General features: G+C 38.7%; 1 protein-coding gene across 4 annotated transcripts in view; it reads right to left on the reverse strand.

Moving 5' to 3' along the window:
- AK9 (adenylate kinase 9) overlaps nucleotides 1-23,657 on the reverse strand; it is a 118,134-nt gene that overhangs the window by 81,282 nt on the left and 13,195 nt on the right. For all 4 annotated transcript variants that reach the window (XM_032858301.1, XM_032858298.1, XM_032858299.1 and 1 more), the window contains exons 6-12: nucleotides 19,080-19,192; nucleotides 16,239-16,427; nucleotides 14,848-14,976; nucleotides 12,473-12,547; nucleotides 9,871-9,969; nucleotides 3,382-3,521; nucleotides 3,121-3,301 (exon numbers count right to left, since the gene is read on the reverse strand). In XM_032858301.1, coding sequence (XP_032714192.1) covers nucleotides 3,121-3,301; nucleotides 3,382-3,521; nucleotides 9,871-9,969; nucleotides 12,473-12,547; nucleotides 14,848-14,976; nucleotides 16,239-16,427; nucleotides 19,080-19,192 — 926 coding nt within the window. The remainder of the gene's footprint in view (nucleotides 1-3,120; nucleotides 3,302-3,381; nucleotides 3,522-9,870; nucleotides 9,970-12,472; nucleotides 12,548-14,847; nucleotides 14,977-16,238; nucleotides 16,428-19,079; nucleotides 19,193-23,657) is intronic.

Consider the following 23,657-nt stretch of genomic DNA (forward strand, 5'->3'; position numbering starts at 1 on the left):
CAGTAATCTGTTCCTTTCTATTACTGAATAGTATCACTGTGTAACTATGCCAAGGGTGGTGATGGTGGTATTCTTTTTAATCCATTTATCTTTGATGGGCATTTGGGCTTTTCCAATTCGGGGCTGTTATAAATAAACTAGTAATGAACATTTCCGAGGAAGTCTTTTTGTGGACATATGTTTTTATTTCTCTTGGACAAATACCTAGATGTGGAATTACTGGGTCATACAGTAAGTGTATATTTGATTTCATAATAAGCCATTACACTGTTTCCAAAGCGGTTGAGCTATTTTACATTCCTAGCAGCAATTATGGAAATTGCAGTTAACTCCACATCTTCACCAACACACGTTTCTCTGAATCTTTCAAATTTTAGCCATTCTAGTGGGTGTGAAGAAGTATCTCACTGAAGTTTAAATTCATACTCCTCTAATCACGAATAAATGTGAGCTTCTTTCATGTGGTATTGGTCACTCACTTACCTTCTGTTTTAATCATCTGTTCAACTTCTGCCCATTTAAAAAACTGGATTAGAATTCTATATGTACTATGAAAGTCCATTGTAAGGTAGATAATATATTTCATACTGAATATTAAGATCTTAGAAGTAGAATTCTATATGAAATCTTAGATTTCATATAGAAATTTTAAGTATAGAAATTTCATATAGAAATTTCACATAGGAATTTTAAATAAGATTTTAAGATCTTAGAAGTAGATTTCTATATATTCTATATATAAATAAATATATTTATATATCTATAAACTTTAAAGTTTAAATAATATTTCCATCCTTCTAGGTTCCACTTTGCTTTTCCCTCAATATGATTGTATTACTTTATTCCATGCCAAAAAATATATACACACATCATCATTTTTTAATGGATATACAGCATTATATTAGATGAACGTACTAAACTTCATTTAACTAAAATGCTAATAATGTATACTAAGGTATACATGTTTTTGCTATTATAAACTAGGCTATGAGAAACACGGTTACGTATATATCTTTTATAGTTTCTTTAGGAAACATTTATAAAATAAAATTGACAGTTCAAAGGATATGTATGGACTTCAGGCTCTTACATAGTTCTAATTGTGATCCTTAATGGTTATACTCTCACAGCAGTGTAGGAAAATGTATTTCTCCCCATCCTAGCTACACATCAGTATTGGGTGTTAATAGTGATCTTTGAACTCCAACAGTGAGATTGACATGGCATCTTTCCAGTTTTTTTGGCACCTCTCCAGTTATCAGGGAGGTGATAACCCTTTTCTCATGATTAGTGGCTACTCTATTGTAGCTATTATTTTGTGAATTGCTTATTCACTATTTTTTCCATTGGGGGTTCATCTGCATATTGATTCATAAGAGCTCTTTATATTTTAAAATTATAATTCTTTAGTCTGACACATACTGTAATATAATATGAAATGACAAACCACAGAGTGGTAGAAAATATTCATAAAGATTATTATCAAAAAAGAACTTGTATATAGACAATATAAGGAATTCCTACCAATAACATGAAAAAAATTTTCAAATGGGCAACAAACTTGAACAAACACTTTAAAAAGAGAGTATCTGAATGGCCAGTAAACAAAAGAAAACATGTTTAACCTCGTTATTTTCAGGGAAGTACAAATTAAAACCACAGTGAGATACATCTACTAGAAGGGCTTAAATTGGAAAGACTGACCATAATGAAAGTTGGCAGGAATGTGGACTAACAGAGCTCTCCCACACTGCTAATAGAGTTATAAAATTGATAGAATTAGTTTGGAAAACAGTTAAGCATTATCTACACATGTTGAATGTATGCACTGTTCATGTCCTAGGAATTTTACTGCTAGATATTATCTCCATAATATATAAAGATATCAAGTGTGCCCCAGGAAACAGGTGCAAGAATGTTTATAGCAATATTATTCATAATACCCAGACTCAAACTGGAATCAACCCAGGTTTCATAAACACTCCAATGGATGAACAAATTATAGTATAAAAAAAAGCATGAACTGTAGCTATATGCAGTAACATGTATAAATAACATTCATAAATATCACAATCATAATGTGAAGTGAAAAAAAGCCAGGCATAAAGAACATAAGTTGTTTAAGTCTAGAAAGTTCAGAAAGTGTGAAAACTAACCTGTGGCATTTAGATGTACACTCACATGGTAAAACCACAAAAGAACAGGAGTGAATGCCATAAAAAGTTCAGGGCAGCAGTTACCCTTGTGGAAGGGGTAAGAGGACTGATAATGGGAGAAGACATGAGGGGGCTTCCAGGGTGGTGACCGTTATTTGACCTGGGTGGTGGTTATCTGGGGGTTTGTTTTGTGACAATTCACTGAGCTTCACTTTTCTGTTTGTCATATTTTACAATAAAAAATTAAAAGCAAATGGAAGAAGTTACCCCTGTGTTCAAAGGAACAGCACTTGAAATCAGTTCACACCCTTCCCAGGGCTGCACTGCTCTGATGATGTCTTCGGCCCCATCATCTTCCGCCTTCCCCTTCTTGCTCTCCGCTTCAGCACTCTGGCCTTAGCAGAATTCGCTCCACTCCAATCCCTCACAAACTCCTTGGGCTCCATCTTCTAGTCATACCCCCAGTCTGCCTGCTTCTCACCATTTCTCTTGCTGTCATTCTCGTCTAAGCTAAAAATAACTTCTCTTGACTTTACTCAGCATGGAGAACAGGACCCATGAGGAGAGAGGCCAAGGAACTGACAGACCAGGGTATGTGTCATCAAAGAGGGGTGTCTTTTCAGGTAATAAGAACGAAGATAGGAGTGACTGTGTGGGGAGAGGGACCCAGAGCTAGGAGGACCCAGGAAATAGGAGATGAAGGAAACCAAAACAGGTCATGGTTGGCACAGTCTGTGTGACATTAACAGTCGAGTCTGGGGGCTTTTGGGAAGCAGGGAGAGACTGTGGTCTTGGCAGCCACAACAAGCAGCCAGGAAGAGGTCTTCCCCACTCCTGGCCCAGTGGGACAATTACCCAACTGAGAGTGCAAAATTAAGAAAACAGAGCAATCCTGTGAATCCCAGAGTCCTACAAATTTTAATCAAGTATAGATAGGTAGCTAGCTAGCTGGATAAGTAGTTACCTTTCCTTTGTAATTTTCTGCAAGCAGATGGCAAAGCGTTGTTTTCCCTGATGACTGAGGCCCAAATATGAACACTTTGAATGGTGGTGCCGGCATAGGTGGAAGAAGATAGGGACGTGGGTTCAATAAGAATGTTTTTAATGCTTCTTCTGATGAAAGACAGTATATTTTACCTAGGAAACTTAAAATAGGTCATAATCACAAACAATTGAAAAGAAGTATGGGCAGGTTTTAAAATTAAGTTTTGAAAATCTTACTTACCTCACAGAAAAATCTGGCAATCCCGGAAAAATGTTACCTTCTTTTAGAGTCACAGGACATGTACGTCCCCACCGGCTTCTCTGCCATCTGTATCTTGGTGCGATAAGTTTATAAGATGCAAGAGTACGGAAGAGCTCATCCTATTGGTAACAAATACGACACTAAAAATGTGGGCATAGTTTTGCTAAAATTAACAGTATTAAGTATTTCCTTTCTTATTTGATGGTGCCTTACTGTTTAAGAGATAATTTTGAAAGCAAATTTTGGCTTTTTTCTTAATTGCAACCATTCTGGGTGGCTGAGTCAATTAAGCATCTGCCTTCGGCTCTCACCACCTTATCACAAGTCACGATCCCAGGGTCCTGGGATCGAGTCCGTCATTGGGCTCCCTGCTCAGTGGGGAGCCTGCTTCTCCCTCTGCCTGCTGCTTCCCCCTGCTTGTGCTCTCTCTGTCAAATAAATAAATAAAATCTTTAAAAATAATTGCAACCGCTCTGTACTTGCCCAAAATTTAGTAAGACAAATAGTTTTCTGTTTCTAAGACCTTGTTTTAAATTTTACCAAGCATTTTCTATTATAAGGTGGAATGAACATATGGTAGGTAAATACAGTGTTTTTTTAATTCTCTTTTTTTGTTATCTGATTTGGAAAAATTCTTTTTTTTTTAAAGATTTTATTTATTTATTTGACAGAGAGAGATCACAAGCAGGTAGAGAGGCAGGCAGAGAGGGGGGAAGCAGGCTCCCCGCTGAGCAGAGAGAGCCCGACTCGGGCTCGATTCCAGGGTCCTAGGACCATGACCTGAGCCAAAGGCAGAGGCTTTAACCCACTGAGCCACCCAGGTGCCCCAGATTTGGAAAAATTCTTATTAAAAAGTTTGGGGTGCTTGGATGGCTCAGTGGGTTAAGCATCCAACTCTTGATTTCAGCTCAGGTCACGATCTTAGGGTCGTGAGATAGTGAAGATTCTCTCTGCTTAAGGTTCTCTCTCTCCTTCTTCCTCTGCTCCCACCCCCACTTGTATGCTCATACATGCTCTCCCTCTCTAATAGAAAAAAGAGAGAAAAAAGAAAAAGTTTGAAAATGTACCAGATTCTTAGCTAATCTAAGTTATCAAATAGCACGATAATATACAGATGGCTTTTTTTTTTTTTTGCATCTACTTAGCTTTTTTGTTCTTCTTAAAATATAAAGTCTCCCTCAGCAGTCCTCTGTTGGTGACCTCCAGAGATGTTAAGAACCACTTCTAGAGATTGCAGATTGTTGAGCAGGGGGTGAGAGAAATGGGGAGAGAGGGCATGGTGGGCAACTGCTGGGGGAAAAGGGTCCAGGCTGGCTCTCTAGCTTTCAGATGTAGATCTCACATGTATCTGCTAGCTCCAGAACCAACTGTGGATGACAGATGAGAATGGGAGCTACGGTCTTGTCTGGACCACTGTTGCATCAGAGAGCAAAGACCATGCACGCTGCAAGGATGCGGCATGAATATCTGAACTGAAGGCTGAAAGAAGTCGCTTAATGTTCAGGAAACTGTCGATGCTTAGGGGAGTTGCGTGAGACAGAGAAGCCCCTCTGTGGGCCACACTGGGCTACCACCCTTCTCCATGGAGTCTACAATGTACTAGGGACTGAAATGGAACTAGTTAAGTCAGGAAGCCGTCATTCTTTCCTCATCATCCTTATTTCTTGTCCAATCTTGGGAAAAGTGTTTGACTAGCAGACAGTGGGCATTCTCACAAAGGAAACATGTTTAAATGGCAAACCATGCTCCTCTCTTGACCTCAAGCCCCTGAGGCCACATATCTAGTAGGTGCGAGGGGTGATGAGGAACAGACCTTTCCAGTGAGTTTGATACTACAGTCTAAAAGAGCTCAGGACCGCCTCTGGCTAAACAAGGCATACGGAACTCATGTATTTGTATTTGCTGCTTTCCCAAAACTTCACAGAAATGACAGCAGAGAATGCAAAAAGGAATGACCTAACAAGAACACAGAATGGGAGGGGACACTAGAAGAGATGACAGCTGACCAGCATGGCTACACATTTTCATAAGCTAGAAGGCAGATAGGTGGTGGAAACGGACTTAAATTGGAGAAAAGTGAGGGCTCAGTGTCTGTGGTGGCAGGGATAGGTGTGAGATGGGCTGGGGAAGAGAAACAAGTTGATTCACTCTGCAAAATCCTAGAGGGATTTGGGACCTGTTGACATCAGGTACCTCTGAAGGGGGTGACAGCAAAAAACTGGAGGATTGGTTGAAAATGGCAAGAGCTACTCCCCATTTTCCTCAGCCAGCCAACTTTCCTTCAATCCTCCCACCACTTCTCCTTTCATCAGAAAACTGGAGGCTTACCTTCTGGAGAGACTGAGACTGACCCAGAGGATCTTGTGAGAGGGATACAGCCAGGCATGAGAAAGCTGGCAGCTACAACCACTACACTCAAACTCTCCTTCCACTTGAGCCTCTTGCTGAAGAACTTCTGGACCCTTCCATGATGCAGTAACTAAATAGTTAATGCCCAGAGCAAAGGAGATTCTTCAGCTCTACTGCCACTTCTGTCACAGTTGGGTGAAGTCCCTGCCTTCCATCAGCTAAGTCACCAGGCCCAGTACAAAATGGAAATACTGGGCCCTTGTTCTAAAGCTATAAAAAATTTCATTAAACGAACAGTGGGGCTCTTCTAAGGATGGGATCCTGCGTGACTGCATGGGTTGCTAACCCACAAAGCCAGTCTTACCCAGCAATACAGCTCTCAGATATTCTGAATATTACCTTGGTTCTGGAAACTTCACAAGCATCATCTCAGATAATCCTTACAATAACCCTATGTGGTAGAGGTTATCATCTCTTTAAAATTTTTTTTTTTTAAAGATTTAATTGTTAGAGGGAAAGAGCACAAGGAGGCAGAGCAACAGGTAGAGGGAGAAGCGGGCTTCCCGATGAGCAAGGAGCCCAATGTGGGGCTCAATCCCAGGACCCTGGGATCATAACCTGAGCGGAAGGCAGACACTTAACCGACTGAGCTGCTCAGGCGTCCCTATCATCCCTTTTTAAATGACTGAATAAAGGGAAAGCTACAGATCTGGTAGGCTTTATATCTGTCTGATTTGAAAATCAATGCTGTTTACCATCTACTGTGCCCACCTGACACTGTCCTTCCTCCCACTACACTCACCCCATCCCTCACCCACATAGCTCCCCACTGTCCAGCAACAACTCATTAGATGTTACAGGGTTCACTCTTCATGAGGAAGTTTGAGTTCACAATGAGGTCTTTGTGTGTCTCTCTCACCCCTTTAAACCTGTGGTTCCCATCCCTGGTTGCACAGTAGAATCTGCAAGGAGGTTTTTGGGTTTAGTTTTTTTAATTGTGGTACAATATACATGACATGATATTTATCATTTTAACTATCTTTAAGTGTACAATTCAGTGGCTTGAAGTACATTCACAGTGTTGTGACCATCACCACTATTCGTTTCCAGAACTTTTTCATTAACCCAAACAGAAGCTCTACACCCATTGAACAATAATCCCCATTCCACTCTTCCTCATGTAGGTAGAATCATATTTGGTTTTTTTTGTGTCTGGCTTGCATCACTTGGCATGTTTCCAAGTTCCATCCATAGTTTAGCATGTGTCAGAATTTCATTCTTTAAGGCTGAGCAACATTTCAGTGTGTGTGTGTGTGTGTGTGTGTGTGTGTGTGTGTGTACACGTATATGTATATATATCACTGTTATCCATTCATCCTTTGATGGACATTTGGGTTAATTTTACCTTCTGACTATTGTGAATTAAGTGGCTATGAACATAGGTGTACAAGCTTCTGTTTGAGTCCCTGCTTTCAGTTTGTTTGGGTATATACCTAGGAGTGGAATGCTAGGTCTTATGGTTAAATCTGTGTTTAACATTTTGAGGAACCACCAAACTGTTTCACATAGTGCTACGTCATTTTATCCATCAATGATGCACAAATATTCTAGTTTCTCTCCATCCTTGACAGCACTTATTCTCTGTTTTTGGGATAATAGTCATCCTAATAGGTATATAGTAGTATTTCACTATAGTTTAGATTTGCATTTCCCTAAAACTGGTTATGTTAAATATCTTTTCATGTGTTTATCAGCCATTTATAAATCTTTGGAGAAATGTCTACTTAGGTCTTTGTGCATTTTTGAATTGGGTTGTTTTATTATTGTTGAGTTGCAGGCATTCTTTATATGTTCCGGATATTAATCTCTTATCAGATACATGATTCACAAATATCATTTCCCATTCTGTGGGTTATCTTTTCACTTCATTGATAGTGTCCTTTGATGAACAAATATTTTTCATTTTGATGGAGGCCAATTCATCTATTTTTTTGGTTGCCTCTACCTTTGATACAGTTCCTGTATTTCAAAGAAATTTAGACAGATGGCTTTTAGCTAAAGGTAGGTGATTTTTAGAAAACCAATGTAATGGGAAAGTTTAAAGCAATGATTCCTGGCCCTGACAGTGGTATCATCTAGGAAGCTCTTTAAATATATTAATGTCCAGATCAGTTAAAACAGAATCTGGAATAGGACTCTGGCATTAATTAGAACAGGATATCAAAGGTTGATCAAGGTTGATCAATCAGGTTCCCTTGCTGTCCCAAACTTTATTTATTCATTTTTTAAAGATTTTATTTACTTATGAGAGAGACAGAGAGAGAGAGAGAGAGAAAGCGCAAGTGTGTGTGGAGGGGGGAGGGCAAAGGAAAAGGGAGAAGCAGGCTTCCCACTGAGCAAGGAGCCCAATGTGGGGCTTGATCCCAGGACCCTGAAATCATGACTCAAGCAGAAGGCAGAGGCTTAACTGACTGAGCCACCCAGATACCCCTCAGTGTCCCAAACTTTAAAGTAGGGGTTCTTAAACTTAAGTGGGCATAGGAATCCTCTACGGATCTTGTAAAAATACATTTCTAGTCCCAACTCCAGACATTCTAGTTCAACCAATCTGGAATCTGAGCCTAAGGAATCTGTATTTGTAGGACGCTTCTTAGGTGATTCTTTTGGAGATGATCTGAGTTGTCAGGGAGAAATACTGCTTAAGGGTTATGAATAATGACCCCAGTATACACAGTCATAACTTCTGCCCTTTCATGAAAAACAGGGAAGTCATCTTTAGTCCTCTATATTATGAACTATAACCTTAGGCCTATGCATACAACATTTTTTTTTTTTAAAGTAGCTTCTATGCCCTGTGTGGGGCTTGAACTCATGGCCCTGAGATCAAGAGTCACATGTTCTATTGACTGAACCACCAGACACCCCACATAAAATAATTTCTAAGGACAAATTTTCGACCTGGGAAATTCCCCCAGGTTTTATGGATACTTTAAATTTTTCCTCTGATGATGACCTAGACGAGGAGGCTTAGCACAGAGACTCTAATCAGGCCCACCTTTCTTCCTCTTTAGCACTAGACAACTGAAGTCCCAGGACATACTGCAACTGTGCTTAAGACGTAAGGATGACCCAGTCCAGGATCACAAAGTACCTTCTTCCTTCAAAGATTATTTTATTTGAATTATGGTATCTATTTATGATTCTTGTATTCGTTGTTCAATTTCTATTCATAGAGGGGAAACCAAACTTCTCAGAGTGGATCACATCCTCCAATTAAAGGCCTGAGAATAGGGGGGTCTGAGTGGATCATTCAGGTAGGCATCTGACTCTTGGTTTCAGCTCAGGTCAGGATCTCATGGGTGGTGGGATGGAGTCCTGTGAGGGGCTTCACGCTCAGCGGGGAGTCTGCTTGAAGATTCTCTTCCCTTGCCCCTCCCCCAGCTCGTGCTCATTCTCTCAGTCTCTCACTCTAAAATAAATAAAATCTTATTTTAAAAAAGGCCTGAGGGGCACCTGAGTAGCTCAGTAAGTTAAGCAGCTGCCTTCGGCTCAGTCATGATCCCAGCGTCCTGGGATTGAGCCCATCGAGCTCCCTGCTCAGCAGGGAGCCTGCTTCTCCCTCTCCAGCTACTCTGTGCTTGTGTTCCCTCTCTTGCTCTCTGTCATGAATGACAGAAACCTTAAAAAAAAAAAAAAAGTAAAAAAAGGCCTGGGAGTCTTTTTAGCACTTAGCACTGTCACATCCATAATACATCAGTGTAAGGAACACAGTAGTTATTTTAAAAATGGGTTGAATGATGGAAGGAATAAATGAATGCTGGTAGAGTTGAGGGTTTTAATGTCTTTGCTTCCTTTGGCATTGCAAATTTTAAAAATGAGCTTGGTTTTCTTTCTCATTATCCTTGTAGCTAATTGTTCTGATTTTATTGTCTTCGTTTCAAAACTTTTCTGTACTGTTCACAAAAATATTGAGCTAATATTATAGCTTTTCCCTAAAAATTAAATCTGTTTTTATGAAAGGTACCCTGAAGTTCCTTTTATACTTTGGAAGGATACATTAAATTAAGGTCACAAAATGTAGTGAAAAGATAGACTTTCCAACAGTCAAAAAGAACTTACATTTTCCATTATGTCAGTAATTTCTTCCTCTGCACTCTGCAGTTTAGTTAAAACAGCTGCTCTTTTTAGGTTCAGATATTTAAGTCGGTCCATAACTGTCTAAATTTGTTAAAGAACAAATATTTAAATATGTTGACATTTGAACATCTCAAATATTCTGAAGTGATAAGCTTATGTATAGAATACTTCCTTGCTTCTACCTTCTGGTGGTTTGCTGGCCATCTTTGGTATTCCCTGGCTTGTAGATGTATCACTCCAATCTCTACCTGTGTTGTCACACAACCATCTTCTCCCTAAGTGTCTGAGTCTCTTCTCTTGCAAGGATACCTGCCATATTAAGTTAGGGTCCAGCCTAAGGCAGTGTGAACTCAGCTTAACTTGTTTATATCTGAAAAGATCCTATTTCCAAATAAGGTCACAATCATAGGTACCGGAAGTTAGGAGCCCAATATATCTTTTGGGGTAACACAATTTAACCCATAAAGTCTGCCCTCTGGTCCCCAAATATTCGTGTCCTTAAAGGTCTAGCTCTGTGGGGCCTGTTCTGGGAGAGGGCATACAGCCATGTCAAGATGGAGGCAGAGATCGGAGTTATGCTGCCACAATCCAAGAGATGCCTGGGACCACCAGAAGCTGGAAGAGGCAATGTCTGATCAGCCTCTAGAGGCTTTGGAGGGAGCAGGGCCCTGCCAACACCTTGACTTTTTAATTTTTAGCCTCCAGAACTATAAGAAAATAAGTCTGTCATTTTAAACCACCTAATCTGTGGTACTTTGCTATGGCGAATTAGAAACTAACAGGGACACCTAGCAGAAGGATATGAAATGTTGACTCTGAGGTGAGAGATGGTGCATCGACAAAGTTCTGATGGAGAATGGTAATCTGTGGCAGATTGTATTATCTGTTCATAATTTATCCTTTCCTCCCTTCACATGTTAATTCCCTAGCTCACTGTGGGTAGAATATACTTCCCTAGCCCACTGGTATGGCGTTTCTCCATGTAACTTGTTTTGGCCAATGGGATGGGCAGAAAGGTCAGGCTTTTCTGGAAAATGAGGCCTGGCAAGTTTTGGCAGCGTTCAACCAGGCCTATTGGAGCTTCTGCTCTCTACCTTGAGAAAAGTGTGCTTGTGTTGTAAAATCTAAATTCTGGATATATTTCGAAGCAAAAGCCTGCTTGGATGTGGGATGTGAGAAAAAGAGAAGAGCAGCTTGAAGAGTGGATTGAACACTTAGCAAGAAGGGAAAATTGTGGGAGGAGTGTATCTGGGGCAGGTGGATCAGAGGGTTTCTCCTGCACACTTAAATCTGAGATAACTACTAGGCATCCAGTTGTATATACCAAGTAGCAGTTGATTATATAGGAGTGTAATTCAGGGGGAAAGGTATGGGATAGCAACATGAATTTAAGAATTTACCAGCATTTAGTAGGGCAGACAGAGAAGGGTGCATAAGGAGTGAGTCCTGGGATTCTCCAGCTATAGATGTAAGAGATGTAGACTGTCCAGTGAGGTAGAATGGAGTATATTCCTTATTAAAAAAACAGCTTCACTGAGATACAATTCACATATAATTCACCCACGTAAAGTGTAGAGTTCAGTGGTTTTTAGTATAGATTTGCACAACTATCACCACAATGAATCTTGAACACTTTCATTACCCCCCAAAGAAACCCTTTACCCATTAGTTGTCATTCCATGGTTATCCTAAGATCTCCCATTGTGGGAAACCTCATCCTAGGCGCCACTAGTCTATTTTCCATTTTGATAGGTCTGCCTATTTTGGACATTTTATATAAATGGAATCATATGATATGGGGTCTTTTGTAACTTTTCTTTTACTTAGTATGTGTTCAAGATTCATTCAAGTTGTAGCCTGTACCCAAACCTCATTCTGTTTCATTGCTGAATGATGTTCCAGTGTACAGACAGACCATATTTTACTTTTCTATTCATTAGTATATGAACATTGCCTTATTTCTACCTTTTGGCTGTTGTGAATAGTGCTGCCATGAACCTTCATGTATGTTTTTGTTTGAACACCTGTTTTCAATTATTTTGGGTATATATATCAAGAAGTTGATTACTCAATCATGTGGTAATGCCATGTCTAACTTACGGAAGTCTACCAAACTATTTTCCAAAGCAGCCGCACCATTTTATAACCCCATCAGCAACATATGAGGGCTCCAATTTTTCCACATCCCCGCAAACACTTGCTATTGTCTGGTTTTTGTTTGTTTGTTTGTTTTTGAATTTTAGCCATCTTAGTGGGTGCAAAGTGATAACTCATTACAGTTTTGGTTTGCATTTCCTCAAGGACTCACGGTAAGCATTTTATGCTTATTGGCCATTATTTGTTTTTACTTTTCTTTGAGGCACTTTTTGTTACACAGAGATTTTAAATTCAAATGTAGATTTGATTTAAATAAGGACAGAGGAATATGTATACCATCATATTTTAAGAGTCAAGAGGAATTTTCTAAAAGTAAGTGGTGCTAAAATATAAACACATTTTTAATGTTTATTAAAATAAGTACAACCCAGTCGGTAACTTTTTGATTTTTCAAACCTTGGGATATTCTTACCAACATTGCACTTACCATGAAGAGCTCCTCGGGGGGTTTATTTCCATCTAGTTCAATGAGATACTGGGAATTGTGTTCAGCCATTACTTCCTGCAGAAAATAGAAACCTTATGGTCTGGGATCATTGGCAAAACCAAACATAAGATCAGAATCTTAACATATTATGAAGAAATCTTTAAAACTAAATTATTTGCTTTATACACGATATAATGTATATTAAGTGTTTTTTTTTTGAAAAACATTAAATTAGTCTTCTTATCATGAATTTTATTCTCTTTCTGATTTTTTTCTTTTCAGTTTTTCTTTACATTGATGTTTTAGAGTCCTTCCAAATAGAAAATGTTCTGGGGCATCTATCTCTCTGCATATATTCATAGAATAATTTCTACCAATCTAATAACTGAAAATGAGATTGGTTTGTTTTACTTTTTATTCCCCCTAGCTATGGGTGAGGTTTGATATTTAGATATCCATCTCTGTACACTGGCTAACCATAACATCTGTGCGTTTTTTTATCAGATTGTTTCTTTTCCCTAAAATTCATGGAAAGTCTTTAAGCTATATCAATTGCAAATATTTTACCATTAATGATAAAAAAGATTTATCTTTTGACTTTATGTAATCTTCTATAATATAAAACATTTTTATAATAAAATATATCCATTTTCATTATTTCTGGATTTCCTTTCTTGATTAAATTAGATTTTCTCTATCTCAAGATTATATTAATATTCTTCTAAATTTTCTTCCACTATTTTTTGTTTTTAATATTAAAATCTAAAATCCACTGGATTTCGTTTTTGTACATTGGCAATGTTGAACTCTATTTGAACCCCGTATCCCCAGAAAGTAGGGAGGGTTGAGAGATAAGACCCATCTCTACCCTTCCTCAAGGATTCAGATAAGATCTGTCTTCATCCTTTTCCACCATTCCCTAAGACTTGAGGATGTCTCCCTTGTTTACCTGCCTCCATAAAACCCCTAAGTCCCCTTTCCTTTTCCTTGAGATATTTCTCAGTAGTGAATGTTCTCCCTATTAAAATAGTCTGAACAAAATCATCTTAATTGTCCAGAGCATTTTGTTTTTCACAATATTATGTGAGGTTGGGCTCTATTCCGGTGAATAGTTTTCTAACTTTCTGAACCTTATTTTAATTATGCTTTATTTCCCCCTCAGGGCTAGCCACTTAAGGAGTTTGCAGGATATTTCTGTTTGAAGGAAGTAGAACATTATAGATAGATATGCAAAGTACTCTTAAGAAGCTATGTTTAAAGGCCAGGAATAGAAGAAGAGGTAGGGAGCAATAAAAGTCATACACAAGAAAGAAATTAAATTTGGCTCCCCTCTTAGAGGCAAACAATGAGAATGAAAATGATCCACTCATTGGTCTATAAAAATATATAAGCTTTATAAAATAACATGATACAAATCCTTTTAGTTTCTCTATCGAATGGAAGAGGCAACTTGAGGACTGTTTTTTGTCTTTGTAGTTCCATTGCTCAGCATTGTATGTGACCAAATACCCAAGTCTGGTAAATGTTTGTTGAATAAATCTCCAACACAAATTTGGCAGAGTATGCCCTGGACTTTTGATCATATAAAATATGCTTTTCACATAATTGTAACTTTAGTAATCATATTTTTAAAATGTTAATTATTTTAATTAAAACCTTCCTATTCCAATATGTAATGGCCTTAATCATGTTTGCATATAATCAGCTTTGAATGGGATAACCATAGAAACCAATCTGGGGATAATTCTGTAGATTGCAATTTAAATAAATTAACAATTCCTTTTAGAATAAAAGATGTGTCTTAAATGCACATTTGTTTTGATAAACCAATAAATTATGGATTGAAAATGTTTTTACAAAATAGTCTCTTAACATGGGTTTTCCAACCTTCAACCATAAATAAATACCTCTACTGACTTTTGAAAAATGTAGTTTATCACTTTTCAACAATACTGCAGCTTTTTGTTTTTTTTATTATTTTTTTAAGAATTTATTTATTTATTTGACAGACAGAGATCACAAGTGGGCAGAAAGGCAGGCAGAGAGAGAGGAAGAAACAGGATCCCCGCTGAGCAGAGAGCCTGTCTTGGGGCTCGGGGCTCAATTCCAGGACCCTGAGATCATGACCTGAGCCTAAGGCAGAGGCTTAACCCACTGAGCCACCCAGGCACTCCTACTGCAGCTCTTTAAAAAGTCAACTAATACTGTTCTGTAAAACAGCCTTTGGAATGGAAGTCTTATTCTAAAAGCATTTTATCAAAATTAAGTAGTGGAGAATCAGATAATATAGAGGATGAAAAATGTGAAAGCTATTTAACCAGTGAGAGAACACAAATATCAATATTTCTATTTTTAACAATATATCTAGTTCTTACTTCTAAAGGATGAAGAATTATTTCCTTATAAAGTTTAACAATGTTTTCAATATTTTCCAAATAATCCTCAGGTCTCTGAACTATATGTTGAAGAATTTCAGCCACCATCTGCATTTCTGCAATAAATGCCTAAATGGAAAAAAAGAGATTTTCAAAATCTTTATCTTCATGATTACTTAATTTACAAGACACACCGCTCTCTCATTACACCTACATGCCTAAAGATGAATGAGAAGCAGATAGAAGGGAGAGTGAGGATTTTTATTTAAGAGACACTGAATGCCTCAAGGGTGAAAGTAAGATTGAGTCCAGCATAGTTGAAGATTAGCTGGAAGGCCAACGGAGCAGCTGGAACACAGCGAGCAAGCAAGGCAAGACAGTCAGGGATGAGATCAGTGAGACCAGGTCTATGGCCTTTCAAATTATATGAGGGTGTTTGAATTTTCATCTACAGGTAATAGAAAGTCACTAAGGGTCATATTTTTAAATCATGGCTCTGGCTTTTGTAAAGAATGGAATGGGGATGGAGAGGAAAGTGGAAACCAAGAGAACATATACAAAGCTATTATAGCAGTTTAGGGAGATTAACAGTTGTGCGTATAGAAGGGTGAACAGTTTCATGAAATCATTGGCCATCAACCCAAGTGGGTGATATGTTTGCATGCCTGACTTCTAAACATGGCTGTGCTACTCGGCAGACATCACAGCAAACCAGGCCCAGGGGGTTGAATTCAGTCTGAAGACATTAATTTGATTAAATCCCATAACATTGGCCTACACTTTCAAAATTTTGAAATTTTGGATTAGTTGCCAACTACTTTTAAAATGCTAATTTTGGCTTCTTTGGAAAAATCAGACTACCTGGTAAAAATAGACTAGCATTCCCACATGGCAAGAGTTGGCTGGGCTGGAGCTGAGAGGCAGCTGTCCTCTGAAGAAGCACATATACTCACTAGCTGTCCAGTGGAACTTTCTGCGGTGATGGAAGTGTTGTGTATCTGTGCTGTCCAGTTTGGAAGACGCAGCCATATTTGGTCATGAGCACTTGAAATGTGGCTAGTACTACTGAGGAACTAAATTTTAAATTTTATATAATTTTAATGAATTTAAAGTTAAAGAGCCACATAGAATTCTCTGTTGCTATGAAATGAGGCAGCTTAGCTGTCAGGATGTGGAAGGACTTCCATACTGACAAGAAGGTTAAACTTGATGGCTTCTAGATTATGATCTAATAGTTCTTGGAAACGTGAAATATTTGTTCTATTCCCCCAGATTAAATAAAAATTTAAAATGTAATTTTCCCTAGTATCTTCTATTTTCTTTATCCATGCTATTATTTAATTTAATTTTAGCAAATTTTAAAAGTGTAATATATGATACTGGGATATTACCTCTTCTTCTTCTTGCTCTTCCTCCTCTTCCCCTTCCTCTTCTACTTTTCCTTCTTTTTGGGCTTCTTTCCTTCTTTTCCTACGATTCTCAATGACTTCCGGATCCCACTGATCTCTTCTGTAGATGTACCCTGTACCACCATGCTGCCTTTGCCCAGAAACTCTTTGGCATAGATCGTAGTCAGGGCACTAAGGAACAACATTAGTAATTTTAACAAGCATCCTAAGTGATTCTGATGCCGACAGTTCAGGCACCACACGTTGAGAAACAACACTTTAGGACCTTCCTTGCTCATGTTCAGATTTCTTCAGGCCAACTCTATGTGGAGTTAGATGGGATGGGTATTTACTGAGGCAAGACTTATTTAGGCTTCCTAATTCACAAGAAAGATTTCAACCCTCTCAAGTCATTTTTATAATGTGTGTTTGCCCTTCCTTATTCAGCAACCCAGAATACCCACATTGTAGGGACTCATATGAGAGTGAGTCTGAAGGACATGCCTCAGAGCAGTGGTCCTCACACTTCAATGGGCATCAAGAGTTATGTGAAGGGCTTTTCAACACAGATAGCTGGACACCGCCTTCTGGCTCCCCCTCAAGTTTCTGAGTCATAGTTCTGGGCTGGGCCCTAAGAATATGTATTTCTAACAAACTTCTGAGTGCTGCTGTTGCAGTTGGCTCTGGGACAGTAGTCTGAGAACCACTGCTGTAGTAGATCTGGTCCTGGCCTGTAATTATTTTATTTTATTTTATTTTATTTTATTTTAAGTACAGACCCCTTTAGAATATGAGGAAAGCTATTGGCTTTTGCTTCAGAAAAACAGGTATACACAATAAAGTAATTTCAGAAGGTTCACAGATGTTTAAGGATTCCTGGATTCTAGGCTAAGAGCTTCTGCTCTAGAAATTCCAAGATTTATCCCCAAATAAGGCCAAACCACCAGAGAAATGTGTGTTGTATTGAGTTCTGTTTCACATTAGGCCCTGTGATTATACTTAAGCCAATGTGTAGAAACCATCTGGATACCCACTACCACATTTATAATATAAATGAGATTAAGGGCTTTATTCTCTACATTGACGATACATCTTTTTAAATTTAATTTTATTTATTTAACAGGCAGAGAGAGAGAGAGAGAGAGCGCGCACACAAGGAAGCAGAGTGGCAGGCAGAGGGAGAGGGAGAAGAATACTCCCCGCTGAGCAGAGAGCCCGATGCAGGGCTCGATCCCAGGACCCTGGGATCATGACCCAGCGGAAGGCAGCCACTTAACCGACTTGAGCCACCCAGGCACCCCTACATTGATGATATTTATACTAAGACCCATGTAAGATATTTCTCTCACTTAAAATTTTAATTCTAATTTCTCTCATTTTGTTTTTCCTGAGGAATGTCTCATCTTTTCATGGACAATGTGAATTTTATGTAAGTGATCACATTTCCCCTTCTATTTTTGCTCATCAAACTCAGAAGCAAATTTATGCCCCAAATTAGTAAGCGTTTGGAGGCTAATGGCCTGTGTGTCTGTACTTTTATTCCACCAAGTGTTAATTTCCTATACAATCTATGTTTTCCATGGCTTGAACTTTATATTTGGTTTTAGTTAATTGTTTGAGATCTTTTCTTCTCTCCCTTTCACACGTGTGACATTCTCAAGGTCCATGCAGGGATTTTGATTGGTCTCCAACATCCTGTGGAGGGCTGTAGATGACACCACGCCCAGCACCGCAACACCTCCTCTCTCTCACAGCTAACCCTAACACACTCCCAGGTGCCAGCATCTGCGCTGAGAATCATCTCATTTACTTTGAGCTGTCAAACCCTTTGGAGAATCAGGCAGATATGGATATAAAAGCTTATCGTTAATTTTCATATAAACAAGCAGATCTGGACTTCCTGAATTCTTGTCATACCTCCATGAGGCAGTTATTATTTTTGTAAAGAGGAAATTGTGTCTTCTAAATGTCATCTACCATATGCTGTTGATAAAGGAGAGATTGGGAACAGGATCCAGTCTTGATTCTTAATCAATCTAGCAATGTTTTTTAACAATCATATGTCCAACTTATTTGCTCCTTCTTTCGTTTTATTTAACTGACAGACTTATCAGGTGTCTGTTAGATACTATATATTGTGTTAGTTGATGTTTATATGAGTAAGACATGGTTTTTGCCTTCATACAAGGCAGAGTCCAGAAGGAAAATGGGCAATTACAATATATAATAAGATAATATGATAGAAGAGAGCAACATGAATGGTCATCAGAAAAGTATTCAACTTTTCTGTAGTAAGTAAGGTATAGGGGATAAGGAGGAAGAGAAAAGGAGAGGAGGAGAGAGAGAGAAAAGGAGAAAGCAAGAGTGAGAGAGAATGAGAGAGTTAGTTGGTGTGTTGGTGTGGAAGGGGTGGTCATCAGGGAAACAGATGATGTCTGAAATGACTTTCAGAGGATGACTATGTTGAAGACTGTTGAAGAGGCAGAGGGATTTCTTGTGGATGGAGCTGCAGGTGCAGAAGCACAGAAGTATCAGAAAGTATAACTCAGTAGTCCCTATGGTTGACATATGTTATCATTTCCTTAAATACTTAATATATTTTTAAGATTTTATTCATTTATTTGAGAGAGAGAGAGAGAGAGAGAAGCAGACTCCCCACTCAGTGCAGAGCCCAACTCGGGGCTCCATTTCCAAGACCCTGAAATCATGACCTGAGATGAAGGCAGATGTTTAACAGACTGAGCCCCTCAGGAGCCCCATTAATATTCTTGCAGACATTCCTTGAATTCCACTACTATCAAAAAGAATGATTAACTATAGTAACGAAACAACTAATATTCTTACCTTAATATTGATTATAATATCAGGTTTCAAATTTAAATTTTTAATTAATTCTATTTGATGCAAAGTAGTCATGGCATCCTCTGAAAGAGTTGGTAGTTCAGTGATAACATAACCTGTTGAGTAAAATATATAATTTTTAAAGTTTTATAATATTATCAATGTATGAGAGCATTGACTCGTTATTGCTTTATAAGATGTCATTTGCTTATGGATGAAAAGATGAATGTAGATCTTAAAATCTTCAAATCTTTTCAATTAATTGTTAAGTTTATTGCCACATGAAGCATAATTATGAATACTGTTTTTTTTGATCATAAATAAAATCACTGAGCTAGGAGGAGACATCTTTAAAAATTCTAAATCAATTTACTTTAAGCATATGAGGTGTCTAGGAGAGAAAATCCATGATAATAATTCTTTGAACATTAGGAAAGCTGTAAAGGTATATTATAGGGGGTGTATAGCATATTATTTTCCTTCTAAAGCTAATATTTTATAATAGAATATGTATATATATAGTGTTTATATAAATATGGGGAGTAACAAAATACCCATGTTCTCCCCATACTGTTTAAAAACAAACATTTTCAATATGATTTTGGCTTAGCACATTATCTTGCATTCCCACCCAGAAACCCGAATCTGCTCATTGAAATCCACCCCATTTGCCATCATCACATTAATTTCCTTAATATACGTCTTTATGTCGCTCTCTTGCTTGAGAAAAATTTTCTCTTATTATTATTCTCAATTCCCTCAGAATTAAGGACATCAATTTTTCTACCATTTTAATAGGAACTTTTTTTCTTGAAAGAACTGACAGACAAATTGTGGTTATTCAGTTATGGATATTTGGCAGACATTTTATAAAAAGTGAGTGGAGTGAGCTGGTCACTTCAAGGACAACTGACAGTATTTGTTCCAATGATAAAATTCCAGCAAAAATTCAAATTTTAGAAAGAGTGCATCTACTGCCATAAGCTTAACAACTTCCCAAATTTTAGAGCTTTTCTTAATGAAATTGGTGGTGAAATTAATAAAAGTGATTTTTTGATAGTGTATAATAAAAAGTATCAACATTTGGAAAACCTGCACAACTTAGTGAGTCAATATTTTCCAAAATAACCACTGCATGGTGCCTCCAAGTCATGCATGGATAGAAGACCTAGTCCAAGTTCAAGACAGACAAATGGATTTTATGGAACAGAGCTTGAAAAGTCCTCCATGTGGTTTCAGATTCTACAATGCAAATAACTTTTAAGAAAATTCCCCTCAGTGAGTTTTAATGTAGGATCAAGAATAGTCACAATTATTCTAAAGACTATTAAAATATGCTTCCCCTTTCTAACTACATATTTGTGTGAAGCTGGATTTTCCTCATATATTTCAATAAAAACAATATACTGCAACAGATTGAGCAATAGGAGATATGAGAATCCAGTCGGGTCTTCTCTTAAGCCAGATATTACAGAGGTTTGCAAAGATGAAAAATAATACCACTCTTCTCACTAAGTTTTTTGATTTGAAGAATATAATTTTTTAATAAAATATGCTATTACTGTGAACATGTGATGGTTTTGTTATGATTTTTAAACACATTTTATTTCCTTCTTTTATTTATTATTTTCTAAAAGAGTTTATTTGACAGAGAGAGAGATCACAAGTAGGCAGAGAGGCAGGCAGAGAGAGAGAGGGAAGCAGGTTCCCCACTGAGCAGAGAGCCCGATGCAGGACCATCCCAGGACCCTGAGATCAGAGGCCTTAACCCACTGAGCCACCCAGGTGCCCCTATTTTCTTCTTTTAAAGAAATGTTTTAAACATTTCTTAGTTTCAATTTCTAATATGATAAATACTGATAGATATAACCCAAGTAAGCAAAAGCTCTTTTGGGGCCTCAACAATCTTTATAAGTATAAAGGAGTCTTGAGACTAAAAAGTTTGAGAACTGCTATCCCATGCAATGCATAGAATAGTATGATTTTAAAAAGTTATTAAGTTTCTGTTGAGAGATGAATAAATTAATGTCTAATAAGCCAATCTCAAAATTCTCTCTTTAGAATATGCTTATCACATGCATATTATTATTATATTTTTATTTTATAAAAGCAGACCAACAACTACCATAGTAATTCCAAAATCTCATCAAATCCTTAGGCATTTCTCCTAAACTTTTTCAAACACTTTACCATCTGCTAACTATATGCTGGATGCAATCCCAAGTAGTTTAATTTCAAAAGGCCAAAAGGGAGACCTATTATCTTTGGTTTTGGATATATGAACTATAATCATGATTCTCTCCTGTCTTGCTATAACCTTTCGTTTCCAACTCTGCCTATTCTTTTGCTTTTGCTCTTGTCTTTGAAAGACTTTTAAATACTGGTGGTATCCTAAGGCATCCATTCTATTCAAGGTTCCTTAAATGAACCCAACAACCCCCTGCAAAAATTTAGCCACCACATGCATTGGCCTTGTCTCAGAACTGGGCCAGACCTTTCTCTACTTACCACCTCCTGCTGCTCTTGCTTTTTTTTCCCTTGGCTTCCTACTTCCTTAGTTTGGTTTGGATCTTATTGTTAAATTATCCTCCATTTGATTAACAACCCTATTGGAAACTTGTCAAGACGTTGGGATGTGATGGCTGGCATTAACCTCCTGGTTTAAGGGTGAGTATTGTGGTGCAGTGGCCTGGTCCTAGACTGAATGCAACCCTTGCCCAGTTCACCCCTCCTGACTGGACATTTCCAGAGACCATCAGTCTCCAGAATTCATGCCTTTCCCTTCCAAGCAACAGGGGATTACACAGTACCTTCCTCTCATTCCCTCTGCTGGCAGCACGGCCCACCATCTGTGTATTACAAAGGGATGACAGCAAGATGTTTGACATTCTGTATGCTGTGCTCTCCAGGACCCTGTATATTACTACAGTCACTGCTACTGAGGGGACAGCTTATCAGGCAATTCAAGTACAACTGTTTGTAGATATCCTAAACCTCAGGCATACATGTGGACTGGAATGAGTTTAAAACTTGGTCTCTTTCCTAGTGGAAGCAGCAGAAGAGTGGGTTGCTTCCATGGAGTCTGGTTCTCAGCTGACAGGCCAGTATTTGGGCGGCCTGAATTTTCTGAGTGATGAGTTTTAGGGTCTTACCCATTGAGAGGTGGCCAGTATCATCACACCCAGGCCCTAGGAACATGTGTATGGAAGAGCTGTGGGAGAGTGGAAGAGCTTAGTTCTCTAGACCCAATTCTGGATACTTACAAGGACATTTCCTCATGGACAGATCAGAGCTGCCAAGCCCACTGCCAGCCTCTCTAACCCCAGAGACATGTGTGAAGATGGAAGCATAGATGAGGACTTCCCCTCTCTGTCCCATATATCCTTGATACCACTGCCAAGCCCCTACCTTCAATGCTGAAGATGGAAGAGTGGTAGACCTCCTGCCACTCCTTGCTGCGAGGCTCTGTTTGTACCAGCATTGGCAGAGTAGATGCGCTGCAGGCTAGTGTTCAGCCTGTATCAACCCCACCAGGGAGAAACTGAAATACTATCCATACGACTGCCCAGGGGTAACTACTTGGTCCATGCCATCCCTTTACCCCCACTTTCTGGTACAGTGGAATGAATTCCTATTTCCACCAAACTGAAGATGGCATGCCACTGCTTTCAGATTGAAGTGATGAGAGGTTCAGAGATATCAAGTAGTTTATGTTCATCCAGCCCTAATAGGTACCTGACCTCATGCCAGCCTGACCTAAGTGGATACACTGGTGACCAATGACTTACGAGACCATCCACAATGGGATATATTGGGGACAGGGAATGGCCAGACTAGGGCTGTCCATCATTACTGGAGAAAGTGAGTTTTTCTGGAATCTAGAAACAGGAAGCAAAGAGAGACTTCTCAGGATGCCTAGGCATTGGCTCTATCTTTTCCTCTTGGGTAAGGATGTAGTTCATGGAAGCAGATTTGGGCCAAAAGCCAACAAAGCATGACAGGTTGTGAATGAAAGGATTGTAATTACAGATTGTGTAAGTTATTTCTAAATAGTGATAGAAAGGTTCAACTGTAAAAGGGCTCTGGTAGAGAAAAAAATTAAGATTGAATTTGGCAATATTCTGTGGTGCAGTGTCCCCAGCAGCACACATCTGTCTTTACGGATTTTAGTGTCATCAGTTACCTAGCCTCACCCAGACCTGACCCAAGTTAATGCCCCTGTTCTGAAAGCTCCTCACTTCCAATTTCACTCTACCATCTACCAGGCTGGTGGGTAGGACCAAACATCAGAAAGACTCCTTGATGAGCAAAGACTTTTAAACTGCATTTAGCAAGATGCTAGGTTCCACAGAAATTCCTCTGGGGATGCCATAGAATAGGTGGGGGGAGTTTGGGCAGAAGGAGTTCTAGGTCCCGTCCCCACTAGAGCCCTTAAAAAGCCCAGTTGTGCATACCTAAAACACAGCCATGCAATTGCATGTTAATAGTGTGGCCCTCAGACTCAAGAAATCATTTATACTGCTTTTCCTCTGCCACCTCCCAGAGCAAGCATCAGTGTACAGCAAGTCTAGGGGAAAGAGG

The sequence above is a fragment of the Lontra canadensis genome, unplaced genomic scaffold (assembly GCF_010015895.1).
Source record: "Lontra canadensis isolate GAN:19392208 unplaced genomic scaffold, GSC_riverotter_1.0 scaffold14, whole genome shotgun sequence".
Classification (NCBI taxonomy): domain Eukaryota; kingdom Metazoa; phylum Chordata; class Mammalia; order Carnivora; family Mustelidae; genus Lontra; species Lontra canadensis.